The sequence below is a fragment of the Penicillium lagena genome (genome assembly GCF_028827675.1).
Source record: "Penicillium lagena strain IBT 129212 chromosome Unknown utg000006l_segment0_segment0, whole genome shotgun sequence".
Taxonomy (NCBI): domain Eukaryota; kingdom Fungi; phylum Ascomycota; class Eurotiomycetes; order Eurotiales; family Aspergillaceae; genus Penicillium; species Penicillium lagena.
In genome coordinates, this window is record NW_026623227.1 from 630311 (window position 1) to 646405 (window position 16095).

The 16095-nt window shown below is 51.5% G+C and overlaps 5 protein-coding genes across 5 annotated transcripts; 1 reads left to right on the forward strand and 4 right to left on the reverse strand.

Moving 5' to 3' along the window:
* Positions 1 to 749: 749 nt before the first annotated feature.
* N7510_008404 (uncharacterized protein) lies at positions 750 to 8567 on the reverse strand (the record flags this gene model as incomplete). Its single annotated transcript, XM_056980329.1, has 9 exons — positions 750 to 2865; positions 2920 to 2971; positions 3029 to 3592; positions 3654 to 3853; positions 3908 to 4011; positions 4067 to 4966; positions 5019 to 7731; positions 7782 to 7935; positions 7988 to 8567. 9 exons carry the CDS (start codon positions 8565 to 8567, stop codon positions 750 to 752), a joined length of 7383 nt encoding a protein of 2460 aa, XP_056830538.1.
* Positions 8568 to 9072: 505 nt separating this feature from the next.
* On the reverse strand, positions 9073 to 9860 carry N7510_008405 (sugar O-acetyltransferase; the record flags this gene model as incomplete). Its single annotated transcript, XM_056980330.1, has 3 exons — positions 9073 to 9150; positions 9209 to 9605; positions 9700 to 9860. The coding sequence occupies 3 exons, from the start codon at positions 9858 to 9860 to the stop codon at positions 9073 to 9075; spliced, it is 636 nt and encodes a 211-aa protein (XP_056830539.1).
* A 257-nt stretch (positions 9861 to 10117) lies between these two features.
* On the reverse strand, positions 10118 to 11659 carry N7510_008406 (cytochrome P450; the record flags this gene model as incomplete). Its single annotated transcript, XM_056980331.1, has 1 exon — positions 10118 to 11659. One exon carries the CDS (start codon positions 11657 to 11659, stop codon positions 10118 to 10120), a length of 1542 nt encoding a protein of 513 aa, XP_056830540.1.
* Positions 11660 to 12481: 822 nt separating this feature from the next.
* N7510_008407 (protein-S-isoprenylcysteine carboxyl O-methyltransferase) lies at positions 12482 to 13387 on the forward strand (the record flags this gene model as incomplete). The annotated part of the gene is made up of 1 exon (XM_056980332.1): positions 12482 to 13387. The coding sequence occupies one exon, from the start codon at positions 12482 to 12484 to the stop codon at positions 13385 to 13387; it is 906 nt and encodes a 301-aa protein (XP_056830541.1).
* Positions 13388 to 13508: 121 nt separating this feature from the next.
* On the reverse strand, positions 13509 to 15826 carry pex8 (putative peroxisomal membrane protein Pex17; the record flags this gene model as incomplete). Its single annotated transcript, XM_056980333.1, has 4 exons — positions 13509 to 14060; positions 14108 to 14556; positions 14605 to 15602; positions 15651 to 15826. The coding sequence occupies 4 exons, from the start codon at positions 15824 to 15826 to the stop codon at positions 13509 to 13511; spliced, it is 2175 nt and encodes a 724-aa protein (XP_056830542.1).
* Positions 15827 to 16095: the final 269 nt, after the last annotated feature.

Here is a 16095-nt window from a genome sequence, read left to right on the forward strand (position 1 = left end):
TCTCAACCCATCCATTTCATCCGCCCAAAAACACAACACAAACAACCCCACGAAAGATAAGTAAGGCAAGATATCGAAATCAACGCGCAAAAAGAAAGAATGAGCCCACCTCATTAACACTCCAACAGCGAGGATTCCATTTGAATGAATCAAAAGCACAAAAAGAGGTCAATTGCTCATTCACGAGCAAGGCGGACTACAGGACAGGACAGGATAGGAGAAAAATCTAGTACACCATATTACCGAGGGTGTCAGCCCATCTCGAACCGGTAAAGGATTTGAAAACGCCGGGTCTATGCAGCACAATAGCAACAGCGCAAAAGTCAGGAGAGGGGGGATGGTACGTCGCGGACCGGAGGAACATTCAAGGTTGCGATGCGAAAACTTCTCAAAAGGAAACAAAGAATCAATCATCATGTGCAGAGAGAAAAGGTTGTTGGTGTGTGTAATCGTAAAGTCGTTGCTTCGTGTATGGGCGGCACATAAGGGACAAGGATTCTCAAGAAGGGTTGGCTTAAGGCGTTCCCACGAGTCCTACTTCTTCCGAGTCGCTACCCAAAGGAGAGTTGTTTTCCCACTCCTCTGCAGAAGGCAGATCAGATTCTGGAACATTTGCAAAAAGAAATTGTTAGACAGGGAAATTGAAGCTACGTGAGGTGAACATACCAGAAACCAGTTCTTCGGGGGCATCAACAGTCATTCGCTCGAGGAATACTACCGCGGCTGGGGAAAAAACTGTTAGTAGCTAGCTATGCAAGGAATGGGCATGGATGAAAGGGCTTCTTACCAGTAGCCTCCTGGATAACCTTCTTGTCCTCCTCTTTGCTCTCATCGTAGAAGGTCTCCAAGCAGTGGTTAATGACCTGGATGACTGCCTCCACAATCCTTGACTCAACGGTCTGAACGTCACTATGGAGAAACGACTTGTCGATCCTGTTCACGCAAGCAGTCATCAATTCGCGAGCAATGGTAGCACACCGAGCCTGGTATTCATCGTTGGCCTCATCGGTGTCGCTGAAAAGCAAAGTGCTCAGAGCGCTGATTGTCGCGTGCCGCACATTTCTGTCCTTATCAATCAGGAGAGTGGGGGCCCAGTCCGGGATCTTTTCCATGGACAGCTGAGTGAAGTTATTGTGGTCCAGGTTGGCACGCTCGTTCGATAGGCGGCACAGATGGGTGAAGAATTCCAAGTGTTCCAAGCCTCCACTGTTGTTGATAGTCTCCACTCCCTTGGCGACGAAGTCGATCATGGCGATGATTCGCTCTTCGTCTGGGGCACGTCTGCAAAACAGGATTGTCGAATCTAGGAATGGCGTACAGAGATCCGCGGGTGACACTCTCAAACCAGCCTCCAGTGTCTGGCAAATAGGACCCAGAAGGCCCGCCTCGGGTTCTGCCTCGAGGAAGAGAGAAACAATGTTCCGACAAGCTTGGGTATTCACCCAGTGGTGATGTGTGATGATTTTGGTCAGGAGTATGAGAGATCCGTCCTTATCCAAAGACTTGATGAAGGAACTCTCGGTCAGGTTTACGGAGAACCTGCCGTCAGCTGACATAATTCGATCCTCATCCTCCATAGTCGGTGGAAGAGTGAGGTCAATTCTCTTGAAAAAGAGGGAGCACAGGTCTAGAAGCTTTCGGTGGGAGAATCGACGACCTTTCTCAAGCAATCTGCAGTAAGTCGAATAGTGACCCCTCAGTCTCTTGCGGTCTTCCCCTTCGAGCCAGATTATCTCGAGGCATCTCATGAAGATACCCTTGTCTAGCAGAACTCTCATGGCCCATGGACCAAATTCAGTGAGCATGTTGAGGAACTCATGGTAGTCATCCCATGGCCGCGGCGCGCTTTGGAGGGCTGGCCACAAATTGTCTAGCATTTCAGCAACTTGATCGAAAGCATATTCGAAGCGCGAGCGCCACATCTTTTGGTCGCTCTCATCAAGTTCGGAATCATTGGATGTCGTGTGAAGTTGCTTCAGAGCACCAACGACAAGCATAGATCCCTTGACCCGAACTTCAGAATGAAGGCCCCTAAGGATGAGATTGCGGATGGAAGTGGGCCGTCCACACACCCAATCCAACACCCGATAGGCGGCGTACGGGGTCCGGCCGAGGATTTGAAAGATCTCCGTAAAGAGGTTCTCCAGTCCCATGGCATCCTTCGTCCGCGCCACCAGCTGCTCGAGTGTATCCATGCCGACATCGACGGCCAGTCCAATGACCTTATCTCGATTTGTGGTGAGAGCTACAGTGTCCAAGCGTCGCAATAGCTGTTGGACGAAAAAGGTGTAATAGGGGTCCAGGAGGCAGTAGCTTCGAACATGGAGCTCGTTTTCGATGGCGATATGATTTCCAAACACGGTGGGAATAGGCACGTGGGCAGGGACATTGCCCTTTGACGACCTGAAGATGGCGTTGGATTGCTCCATTGTTGACACGCGCTGATAAAACAGCATGTAGGCGTTCCAGACCTTGTTGAGCCGAACACCATTGACAGAGTGAGATTCGCTTTGGCCGCCAAAGCATTGGTCGGCGATCGCTGCCGGGTCAAACCTGCTGACGTCGGAGTCATTGAATTCAACCCATGATGGCACGCTACTGGCCGTTGGTCGCTCACGCATGTAGGAGTAATAATGACCAGATTCAGCTGTGCCGGTATGAACGAGAACACCGACTAATTCAAAGACGTCCGGCTCAATAGAGGCGTTCGAGTCGGAAAGGTATTCCACTTTGAATGGGGCCATGTCAATGCGATGAGGGAATTGGAATTCATCGTTGATCTTGCTTCGCATCATGGTCACCATATCAAAGTCAAACCGCTTGAGATGGAAGATGAGATTGTCGGGGACTTCTTTCAGGCAGGCACTGTGTACGAATCAGCACATACAATGTCGATGAACAAAGAATTTCTCTCCTTACCGCTTGACAGCATCAACATGCCGTCCGCAGGAAGTGCAAGAATACTTGTTGTCTGGTTCAGATTCTTAGCATAAGGTTTCCAGGCACGATCCCAGTTTGCTTTACTCACCCCCCTGCATGACCTCACCCTCAACATAAGCCTGCAAGCTCTCCTCGAGACTCGTCTTGCCCTTGATGTCACACTGAATAGCCGAGAACGGCTCCAATCTCTCCGATATGTGCTCACATTCCTTGGACTTGATCTGCTGAACCAGCTGGCCCCCATAGAAGGAGCGGAACTTCTTCTTGTCTTCGAGATCAAGAACTTGAGCCTCCCAGCGGTCGAAGAGAAGGTTGTAAAACTCGTCAACATCCATCTGGATAGTGACATCAATAGCCTCGTTGTCGTAAGTCCGAATGCTGTCCACAAATTCCTGTGGTTCCAAGCTCTTCATCCATGTCTCTTGCATCCATGAAAAGAGTCTCTGGGTCTCGTAGAGCAACTTTTGTGACGAGCCGGGGTCTGCGGGTTGGAGTCCCAGGATGAACTCTCGGAATTCGACATTCATGAACAGCTGTGTCATCAAGGAATTCAAATAACAAGTATTCGAGAGATTCTTGAGACCAGCGTAACCCTCCGGTGCTCGAAGCATTTTCGATCGATCAAGAGCCGTGCTTGAGACGTAGGTGTAGTCTGTGAAAAATAGGGATGGTTAGCGCACAAAGAGACTGGAGTCAGAGAGACCGTGACTTACCTCGTGGGACAATAGCTTCCAATTGGTCCAAAACATTCGCATAAACATCGTCATTCCGTTTGCAGAGAAGGTTGATGATGTTGTAGAGCTTCTGGCGAGTGAGATTATGCATAACAGGAGCTTGTGGGACGATGGGTTCCGACGATTCCTCCGACAAGTCCGGGAAGAGGTAAGTGGCAAGGATTTTCTCAGCGAGATCACTGGAAAGGACAAATGAGTACAAATACAAGGTATTAGGGTCAATAAAAACTCACGCAGTGTCCATTCTGGCCTGGGCAGAATCAGCCAGGTCGAGGCAAAGTTCAAGCAAATGAGCAAACCCGAGGATCAGATCATCGACGGGCTCACGTCCAACGAACTTTTGACAGGTCAGCTAATGGGGGTATCAATCTGTCGGGGAAAAAAAAACAAACCTCTTCGGTACGATGGCTCAGCATGATCTCACTCCACTGCTTGACATAGTCACCGAATATCAAATCCCGGGGTGATTTCTCAGCGACAGATTGAAGCACCCAGAGAGCAGTCCTGAAGAACTCTGCCGACTGAGAGGCATGCTCCGTGGTCTTTGGTATGTCCTGGACAAAAGCACTCCAAATAATAGCAAGCATATCAATCCGAGCAGGCTTATCAAGGGGCGATGGGTTTTGCGGATCTTCAGTCGTCAATTTGGCGGACTGCTTGAACGACTTCGAAGGACTACAGGTCATCTTAATCCGCTCTGCGATCTCATGTCGAATTGGCTGACGACATTCCTCCAGCAGAAGAGAGCATAGGAGCTCGTCGAACTTCACATGTTGCTTGACAGCGCTCCAGAACTTCTGGTCGCTCAAGGAGCCTTCGATCAAGACCCCGAACGAGTTGCATATCAATCGCTGGATATTGATACCAGGAATGGTGCTAGAGGAAGTATGACGGCCAATGTCAATGAGGTCGACAAGCCGCTGTACTAACAAGGCGGGATCTTGGACCAAGCTGTCCTCATCACTGGCCGGGTGATAGACAGGGAGAGCGACCACAAGGCACTCAAGCGCACTGGTAACGAGGAAGAACCTCGTAGAATTTGCGGCGAGAGATTCCAAAAGCCCATCACCAGCCAGGAACGACACCAGGACCTGAATGCTATGGGCAACGAAGGTTGGGTTAGGCGAAACCTCTACCGATTCTTCGCGCAAGCACGCTGACAGGGTATTCATAGAGTAGAGAGCATTGAACGGTTTCTCGAGAGGAAACAGGTCCTTGTCGCTTCGAGACTCGGACCTGACAAGCTCGCGAACTCGATCCTGTGGAGGAAAAACAACAAGGAAATCATAGATCTGCAAATGTCAGCACCAAAACAAGAAGTCACGGCAATAGACCAGTTCTTACCTCGTGGGCCAGATCATCTTTAAGATCGAGAAGATCGTAAAGTTCATCAAAATGCTTGAGCACCTCCGCATCAACGGAGGTAAGAGGCTGGCGTCTTCCGCCTCGGGCCAGTTCCGGGGCCTCTGGGATTTTGCGAAGAATAAGGAGCCCAGATAGAAAGTTTAGATCCTTCACAAGAGCTCGTGGGTCCTTGAGTAGCTCCACGTTATGTCCACCGCAGATGGCGGCAAACTTGGAGAAGCCGGTGAGGTGAGTGAGCCGCTCGACGAGTTCCGTCGCCGTGGAGAGGTCACCAATCTGCAAGATGTTGACACCAGATCTATTGGCACCATCGAACCATTGATAGGAAATATCAACGGAGTCGCCTTTGAGGGGTCGGTCGGGCAGGCGGGGCGGCGAGCGTTGTCGGGGGCTGTATTGCGGACGAGTCCTCAATCCGTGCAGCAGTTGCCGCAGAAAAAGCAGTGAGCGTCTAAATCCAAGCTCCTGCGCTCCAATGCCTCCCTGCGAGCTGTCTATCTCCATGGTGCCATCGCTAATGGTGGAATGGCTGCTCGAGGACTTCAGGATTGCAGCAGCCGATTTGAGCTGGTCAACACAACGCTCGACGATGGAAATATGGGTTGCCTCCACGGCTGAGCGTGGCGACCGGCGAATGATGTTGTGATCCAGGTAGACTTCAATCGCGTAGTTGGTTGCCTCGGTTTCAATGGAGCCAGAGGGTGCGGTTAGAATGAACTGCCAGACCCGCTCCATACCAGGAATCGTCACGACCTCATTCTCATCAGCGATGGGAGGAGGATTGAATCGGACATCGTAGTGAATCGATTGTTTGGCGAAAGCCAACACTTCTGGTGAGTAATCCTCGGGGAGCAGTGCTGGTAAGTATTCCTGGATACATCGCTCGACGAACGTGTTCGGTTTGCCAGTGCGACCGGTGACGGTGCACAGCATATCCCAAACTGCCATGCGGCCTTGGGGATCAAGTGTTTTGGACATGAAAATTCCGTTCCAAAGGGTATTTCCCAGGTCTGAATCGATGGTATCTGGGGCCATGTCAATCAGTCGGGACAGGATCTGCACGCGTGAAATGAAGCCGTGATGGGAGAAAGGATCGCCGAAGTTGACCTGTCCTTCGCCAACAATGTGGGCAAATTCCGCGATCACGAGCCGTGTCAGATCAAACTCGGTTGCCAGTTTCCAAATTTCCTGTGTACCCGGCATAGGGACGAGGGCGTTCAACGCCTGGATGCTTCCAGCAGTGAATTCGTTCATCTCGGCAATATCCTGGATGCAGCGCTCGTACATCTCCATTTTATCAACTTCGCTAAGTCCAGCCTTGATGAACTCCCTGAGCTGCGTACTGCCGAACTTCTGCATCATGGTCTTTTGCTCCACGGCAAGATCCGTAGCGGCAGCGCTCTCCCGAATAAGGCGCACGCATAGGCGTAAGGGAATGGGATCCACATGTTCGGCCTCGGATAGGTCATAGCGTCCCTTTTCGAAATGCTTTTCGCGCACATTCTGCAGCAGGTGGTGACAAAAGTCAACGATCCGGGAATCAAACCGCTCCAAGGGGAATTCAAGTAATTTTGCACAGACGTAAAGCAGGGCAGAGGATGCCGAAGCGTGCATGGGCAGTGTGCGCATCAACATCGACAGGACTTCGGAGATGGTTCGGCTGTCTTGGCTTTCAGTCACGGTCTTCCAGATGATGTCCGTATCAGCATTTGTGTAGGAGGAGGTTACGACCAAGAATCCGACGATGTTACTGCTGCGGCTGATCAACTGTGGATGAGAATCGACGCCCACAATATAGTCCACGAGTTTGCTGTCGCGCAGGAAGCGAACCAAGTACTGGATGAAAGGCAAGGAGACACCGTCTGGGTTTTGAGCGAGATGCTGCCGCCAAATCCCAACCAAATCAGACTGCATCGTTTCCACGCCAAGGACTCGAAGCTCCATGCGACCATCCATGATGTGTTTTTTGAGAATGCTGAACCTCCAGGCCCACCAGATGATCGATCCGCTTTCTTCTGAAGTGATTTCCTGCGGAAGAGGTACTGACAGATCAGTTGACAGACGCTGAAGATATTCGTCAGAGAAATGACAGAACGAGAGGTAACTGCGGCAAAAGAAGCGCAGGAACTGGTCCGACATTTCGCTGGTGAGCCATGGTGACTTCTTGGTGATATGCTCTCGGTATGCTTCGTCCATCATGCGCACTGTCTCATAAAGGATTTGCATGACTGGCAAGTCTATAGTCGATTCATCATTCTGCTTCCGCTCTAAGGTGCGATCCACTAGAGGGCAAATGACAAGGAAGATGTTGATGAGCATTGTTGATAGTTGTGGGTATTTCGGAAGGAGTGAAATGACGAGAGACACGTAATCGGACAGTGCGCTGGGGGCATCTATCGGAGCTGTCGAGACCCGATTTCTAATGCAGATGAGAAGATCCACAACTTCGGTATCATGCAGCCGATCCAGAGTGCGAAAGAAGGGAATGTTGGTAAGTTGAATCGTCCAGGCAAGAGGTTGTAGGTATTGCCGTGACAAGCTGTCCGGCAGTTGGATATCTGTCACGTTGGATACCCGGTTCAGAATTAACGTGTCCAGGCGAAGCAGGTGAAGAGTAATCCGGGCAAAGGCCACGAAGAAATCTTCCAGGAAACTCCAAACGCTTTGCCCAGCGTCCAGTTGAATTGGTTGTCTAATAAACCTGTTAGCTAGCTTTCCAGGACCTGGGTATGATTATCTCACTGTCGGCGCAGCAAGGCCTCCACCACACTGGGGAGCTCCTCCCAGAATTCATGATCTTCAGCAAACACCTCTGCTGTCAAGCGATCCAGATTGCCCGCGCAGTCGTCCAACCAATGTTTTGTAGCGACCAGTACTCCAGCGTCGTGCGGGTCACCTACCCAGCAGGGTCAGCATGCGTAGCAAAGCGAGGTCATCGCCCTTCTCACCTTTGTCAATCATAATGCAAATTTTCCCCAAGTTCTCACGAGGCCCCATATTCTCGCGAACTCTGGGGAACCAGTTGATCATCGGAACAGAGCCATGAGTCTTGGCGGCCTCGGGCGCGACGGTGTCCTGCAATACCTTCTCCAACGGCCTCCAGTTGGACATGTTGGGGTCCTGGCCTATGTCCTCCAGCTCGGCAACTTCGATTTCGGGGGTGTGATCTGGGGACGAAGAGATGGAGATGGGCGCGTCGTGGGGGGTGGGCTGAGGCTCCGGCGCGACCTCAGTCTGCTCGATCGGGGTGTCTGTGCCGGAGGGCATGTCGGAGGTGGGAGATTTGACGTTGATGGTGACTTTGGAAGGAGGGCGCGCGATATCCGGAGTCTCATCCATGTCGACGGCAGGCGCGGCCGGGGCGCGTTCATCATCGATCGCCAACGACTCGCTCACTCGGCTTCCACTGTCGAGGCGCGGGCGCTTCCGGGTCTGAGGGTCCTGCTCTTCCATGGGGCCGCCCGGACGCGTTGATTCTGAGGTAGCGCTAGGCGGGGTGCTAGAGCTCTCTAGCGGGGCTTCAGCCATGACATTTTCCTCGTGGAGGTGGTGGGTGGGAAGAAGGGAGAGGAAGAAAGGGAGAGTTGATGGGATGGGAAGGCGTGGGAAGAAAGAGAAAGAGAAGAAAGAAAGAAAGAAAGAGAAAAGTGATGAGGAATAGTGGGAGGAACAGAGAGAAGAGTGAGTGAAAGCGAAAAAAAGATGTTGTGAGCGTCGACGGTGACGTGGTGTGGAGAACTCCTGTGCCCAATGTTGGCTATTTATGTACTCACGAACGAGAAATGCCGCGCAAACAAGCATAGAGATCATGAATAGGCCATTGGACACGGTACTGAGTCAAAATTATCTATAAAGTAACCTTCGGCTCTTCAAAATTGGTTATTTTATAACTCCGCTCACGCAGCATGCAAGATATATATATGTGGGAGCATGAATATAGGAGACCCCAGCAACCCTCGAGGCATCACTATACCCTGATTTACGAAATGTGGAAGTCGATAGGTCTTTCTTCATTTAAAGTAGATACCTATCCCTACTCTGTCATCGTGGTTTCAATCCGGCGAATAATCCTAGCTGGATTCCCAGCTGCAACATGGAACGCAGGCACATCCTGTTATATCACACCGTCAGCTCAACTCTAATTATCCAATATAACTGCATTTACTCACCTTGGTAACCACACTTCCCGCCCCAATCGAGCACCCCTTTCCAATTGTCACACCAGGCAAGACAATCACATTCCCACCTAGCCAACAATCCTCACCAATCGTAATCCGCTTTCCATATTCCGGCCCCTTTAGGCCATTGCGCAGCGCAGGATCAACGGGATGCGTACCAGAGTACAAATTCACCCCCGGGCCGAACATGGTTCGCGCGCCGATAGTAATGGGGCAGGTGTCGATGAAGACCGCGTTGGAATTGACGAAGGAGCCCTCCCCGAGTTTTACATTGTACCCGTAATCGACCCGCACGGGGGGCTCGACCCAGGGCTCGTTCTGGAAGAGAGCCTCGTCGGCAGCGGGGTCAGATTGGACTGGTGGTAGTGGTGTTTTGTCATTGGTGATGCTGCGGGTTGTGGTTAGTATAGTACATGTTTATGCATGAGATATGAAATAGGCATAAAAGGAGAGGATGCCTGTCACATTTCTGCGTTACTCACTCTCTCCACAGTTCAACCAACCGCCGCCGGGATACCTCGCCCGCCTCGTTGAAGCGGATGCAGGCGTATTTACAGCGGTCTCGCTCGGCTAGCAGCTCCGGGGAGAAGGCAATGAAGAGCTCGCCGCGCCGCATCTTCTCTTTTTCGGTGGTTTCAGCCATGGTAGGCATGCAGCGTGCTTGGGCTTTGGTTAATTACTGAATTGTGTTAGTCCAGGCGGTTCTGGAAGTGGGGACTTATCTTGCGATTACGTACTAGTGCTCTCCTGTACACATATCTTCTATACATAGTCCCTATGTTTTCATATTGCAGACAGAACAGCGTGGTCGACTCTCAAGTTTCGGTTAAACCGATTACATCACAAGTTGTACACCAACAAGCTAGATTCTGTTTCCTATTATAGAGGCCGCATCCTCCTTTACCTCGACTTCTGCTGAGACTGACGAATAGATGTCAAAATGATATCAATATCTTTTTCCGCATGATCCCATTCATGTCTGATAAGGCGGGCTTTCTCCACAGATCGCGGTGTAAAAGATGCTTTGAACGGCTGGGGTCGGGAATTAAACCCCTGAGTAAAAGCAAAGGGATCGACTTCACATCGCCGTTGGACTCCATCAACGTTCTCATACGCACATTCGATGTCGAACGCCCACAGCAAACGCGTGATATTGATGTAAAGCGAGTTCTTGGCAATATGCTGCCCTGTACAAATACGACGTCCGAAGCCGAAGGGTGCGAGGGGCAAAGCAGGGTCCTCAATCCACCTATCAGGGTTGAAGACGTAGGGGTCTTTGTAGACATTCTCGTCTAAATGGATAGACCAGTGGTTCCCAATAACTGTAGCTCCTTTCGGGATGTGGAAGCCCATATATATATCGTCTTGTATGACAGCATGAGGGATACCGCCAGCTGAAACGGGCCGCCATCGAAGCACTTCTTTGATAATCGCATCCACGTAAGGCAGACTATCCTTATCAGTGAAAGAGGGATAGCCCTCAATGACTGTGTCAATCTCTCGCTGTGCTTTTCGCATCACGTCGGGATAAAGGACCATGGCTAATGTAAATACTTCCAATGCCATGGTTGTGGTGTCGCTCCCTGCCTCGTAAATTATGCCAATGTCGTACGCCAGCTCCTTTGTCGACATTCCGTTCGACTCTTTCATGTCTATCACCTGTTTACACCAATTCCAAGATGGAGTTTGCTGACCGCGAGTCATGTTGTTGATTGCCAGCTTTGATTCGAATTCGTGAAGGCTGTCCGCGTATCGTTTCCATGGCGCAAGGATCTTTGGCAGATAATTCAATGCCGGGAGGGCGTCCACAACCCACGTTCCAATTCTCGCTGCGTAGAGGAAATTCTCCATCACTTGGTCGATGGCCTTGACTTCTTCTTCACTTCCTAGTGGAAGCCGACGGCCGTAAGCAAGTGCAAAGATTAAACTGGAGGAATATCGATGGAAAAGGTCTGAAAAACTGGTGTTGGAGACAAGCATGTCATTTACAAGCTGCTTGCTTTCGATATCTTGCAAGGCACGGTAACTCTGCGACACTCGAATATTCAGGTAAGATGCCTGTAGGCGCTGATGAGCGCGCCATTGATCCCCGTATGGCATCAAGAGTGTTCGTAAACCCCGGCTGACATTCTCACCGCCCATAACCGAACGAGGCCGGGAGCTATAGATATTGCTGCGTTTATCGAGAAGGTCGTGAGCGGCTTCATATGTTCCGAGTATAATGACAGTGTTGAGGCCATACTGAAGGCGAAATACAGGGCCGTACTTTTTGGTCCACTCTTGATATACTCTCCAGGGATAGGATTGAGGTGCCTGGTGTAGATTCCCAATCACCGGAAGCGGTCGGGGCCCGGGAGGCAGTCGCTGCCCTTTGGAATATTTACATCTCGTGTAGAGCCAAATAAGAGACAGGACTGCAATGGGTATAAGAAATAAGGCCATGTTTCTAGTTCTCCGAATCACTTGTAATTCAAAATGATAGCATCCGGTTTCAACCATTTATACCCACAGAAGCGTTGGGGGTTTAGGCCAGACGCCAGATTTTGTACACGTCTGGGTTCTCACTTTATCCTACATTCTGCCAGAAAAGCTCAGGTGCGGGGTAATAAAATCGGTCATAAGAGGTAAAGTCCCGCCACAGCATAGCATACGTATTATGTGGAGGTGGGACGATGCATAGTTTGACATAGTGTTCCTAATGGTCCCACAGAAACATCCAGCATGCAAACAGATCCTCGCTATGACCCTCAAGATCAGGGAAGTCTGTTTTCGAATATTGCTGTACTTATTAGACCGTTCGAGTTTTTGCAGATGCAATTTTGTCCGTACTCATCCAATCACACATTACACCGCATTGTGCTATCCACCGTGCCAGGCATATCATTGGCTCAAAGCATATAATTTTCCGACTCCCTCATCAAGATTCGAGACTCAGTATTCCACCTTTTATCACTTTCGACTCTCTTCTCTGTTTTCGGCCCGTTCTGTTTCATGGCCACAGCGTGCGACGCGCGCGTCACCAGTTATAGATCGACTCTCATCAATGGTGAGGTGAACGTCCTATTTAGGTTTAGTGTCTCCAATACTCCCCAAACAATATCTGACTATCGCCGATTGTTCTATCCACTTCGACTACAACAAAGAACGCCCATCTTTTACGACTCGCTGCTGCTGGTGAGAGATGCGCTCCTTGCACTTCTCATATCCCTCTTCCTCTGCCCTTCCCCAATCCTTCTCCCGCTCTCTCTTCATCGCTGCATCACCATGACCACCGCCGCAACCACCTCGGGTGCCCAGCCCACATCCCACAATCTCCCCTTTCCAATCGAGCGCATCAACACCTCTCAACCCTCCGCTCCGGGCTGGCGGCCTCCGCAGCACACCCACCGCCGCGGTTCCCTCTCCCCCCTGCCCTCCGAGACCAGCTCCGCGGCGGAGGATGAAGACACCGTACATGCCTCCAACTACCCAGCCGGCAAAATGGCCCTGTCTGGAATCTCGCTGCGTGCATTTCTGCTTGGCGTCACTCTGGGCCTCTCCACATGCTCGACCCTCTTCCTGGTGACCGTCTACCCAACACCCCTCTGGCGCGCCCCGTTCTTTATCTCGGCACTGAGCCTCTTTCACTTCCTTGAATTTTTCGTCACAGCGAAATACAATACGAGATATGCGACTGTCTCTGCGTTTCTTCTCTCGTCAAATGGGTGGGCGTATAATGCCGCGCATGGATCCGCGCTCGTGGAGTGTCTACTCTCGCATCTTTTCTGGCCGAATACCTCAATCATTTCGGGCGTCTTGTCTACGACAACCCTTACCTTGGGCTTTATTCTCATGCTCATAGGCCAAGTGGTCCGCACGCTGGCCATGGTGCAAGCTGCGAGCAACTTCAATCACCATGTTCAGGTTGAGCATAAGGAGGGCCATGTGTTGGTGAAACAGGGGTTGTATCGGTTCCTGCGCCACCCGAGCTACTTTGGGTTCTTTTGGTGGGGGCTCGGGACGCAGCTTGTACTGGGGAATATGGTTTGCTTTGTTGGGTATGCGGTCGTGCTGTGGAGGTTCTTTTCGAGTCGGATTCAACGCGAGGAGAGCTTCTTGGTTCGGTTCTTTGGGGAAGAGTATGTTCTGTACCGGAAAACAACGCCTGTGGGGATCCCTGGTATTCGATAGAGGCAATTGCATATAGATGAAGGGTAGAATAGGTGTTCCGGTCAATGAAAAGTAAATATGGCTTGGTATATATGGCTTGGTATATGTACAAAATCTACAGAATGCAAAGCAAAGCATAATATCATAGCTTGCTCTCTGGCGCAATTCCCCCAACAGCACCGCTCATGTAGGGACCATTCTCTTCTCCCTGCGCAGAAACAGACTCGGCACCGAAAAGAACAAGCTCGCGCCCACCCCGGGTACTCCACCAGGTAACGCAGCAATGTGCGCGATCAACGTCCATCTCGCCACTGCTCAGAGCTTCCCAAAGACGATCCACGCAGACGTGGCGCATGCCTCGATCGGCGACTTGATTGATGAGTTGTGCCGCCAGGGGAAGCCACTCTTCCAGGTCTTCGACACGCAGGAAAGACAGAGAGTCGAGTAATGCTAGGATGAGCACAGCTTGCTCGGAAAGAGTCGGTGTGTTTCCTAGATCAGGTACAGTGCTCGACTGGGATGAGGGCGGTAAGGGTGTTGACGACGCGTTCATCGCGCGGTCGCGAACGACATCTAGGAGAATGGAAGGGAGGAGGGGTTGGCTGTTTGCTAAAGGTGAGGGTGGTGCGGTGACTTGAATGACGGTTTTGAAGGCGAGACGGAATTGTCGTGCGGACAGATTTTGAGGGAATACCTGCAAAGAGTAAGTATATCGCGCGCTCTAGTAGAGCAGAAACTCACGGCAAAGAGGTTGTCAATATAGAAAGGCAGGTGCTTGGCAGCCAATGCCGAGTTGCCAGGGATGGCAAAGACAACAAGAACCACACTGTGAGCGGCTTCGAAGATATCCAGAAGAAGAGGGTTCGCTCCGGATGCAAGGTAGGGGAAGGCGGCTGACAGAAGCAGCTCCTCACTAGACTCTGGCGACAAGACAATTGGGAAATGCTCCGCAACATTCATAAAGAACAGATCTAGACACCGCTCAACTGGATGCGCGGGGATCTGCCCAATATCACTGGGCTTGATACTTCGCAAAAAGTTCTCGGCGAGGTCCGGGTACTGTGAGAGGAGGTCGATGGCAGCCAGAAACACAAACGTCTGCTGCGAAGACGCGTTCTGGCCGAGCCGAGACGAGATAAAGTACACGTTGCGGAGAATATGCAGGGCCTGCATCGACAGGAATGGTGCGCCTAGAAAAGTCAGTTTTGGATCGAGGAGCATCGTGTCATAAAACATACTACTGCCAGCAGCCAAGGCCGGATCATTAATGGTGCGGCCCAGGACCGCGCGAAGGGCGATAACAATCGAATATAAACAGTTCCGCAGAACTTTCCATAAAGCAGGAATTGTGGTCTCGCGCGATTCGGCATCCAAGAAGTCCATCTCCTCTGCGATGTCCACTTCTGAGAGTTTATTCTGGCGCCACTGCACCATGAGCGTGCGAGTAAAGTCGGCCAGGTAATCCACAGTCTGCGCAATCAGTTTGGGGTCGCGAGTATTCTCGATGGCGTGCGAAATTAGTCGGGATAGAGGCCCCAATGCTGCGACAAGGGGGCGCGAGGATATGGCAGAGACATAACCGAATGTGGGGGACTTGGCCGACCACCGAAACTTTTTCCCGGGAGCTTCGACGACGTCCTTGTCAATAGCCCCCAGGAAGTATCCTCCCTCCAGACCCTCCGGAGAGAAGAACGCCGACCGAACCATGACTGGCAGCAACCGGTCGTAGTCCAGTTTGCTCCTCTCTAGATCCGATAGGAGCTCAAAGGTATAGTTCAGCACCATGGTAATGCAATATCCATCAACACCGTTCTCAGTATTAATCTCCTCCAAAGAGAGTTGCGCCGCCGTGGCCAGAGCCGATTCAAGCTTCGTTCGGATATGTCGCGGGAGGCCCCGTCTATTCTGGCCCTCGAACCCAAGCAGGACGCCACCAATCAAGAGCATGTGTCTCCAGCGCGGGGATTTCTCGTCCGCTCCGTCCACCACAGCCTTCGCCCATGCTTCACGACCGATCTGGCGATTGCGGCCATAGGGGACCCGAGGCTCATCGGTGGCATCGTTCTGCAGGACGGCGATGGCGGCTGTGTTAAAGACGCTGAGGATCTTGCGACAGGTCTGTAGATCCAGCGAATGGTTCCATAATGCGGGGGCTCTTAGTAACTGCGATGAAAGTAGATTCAGGTTCAGCGGGTTGCCGAGCAGGGACAGAAAGCTAGTAGCTGTCGGAAGGAGGCTGATGAACCGTTAGTAGAGAGGCTAGTGCAGTGGTCAGCTTACTTACGCAGTAGCATCTTGCGGGTTGGAAGACGACTGAAGCGACCGCAAGAGTGCAGCTAACGAGCGTTCTGTGGCCATCGCTGTCCCGGAGTGCTGTGAGCAGGAGATGGAGGCGCCGTGGAGAAAGAAGCCGAGGTTACGGGACTGGGTGCAAACAATGCAAACAGTTCCGCCAGGCATAGTGTTGTGGACAACTGTACCTGACACTTCTAACGATCACAAGTCCGTCCCGTTTGGCCGCCGGCATCCTCTCCGTTCCGTTTATTTGTTCTTCTCGGGGGATGGTCCGCCGGGCGCGACCTGCAGAAGTGCAGCAGCCAGTCAGCGTGATGCCCGCATTTTGTATCCCCTGCCGGTTCTGTAAATCAACCAAGGTGGCTTGCTAGGTGAAACTACCAAATTATATGATCACTGCTGCCTTTTTGGAGAGAAGCCAAGGCTCATACTAG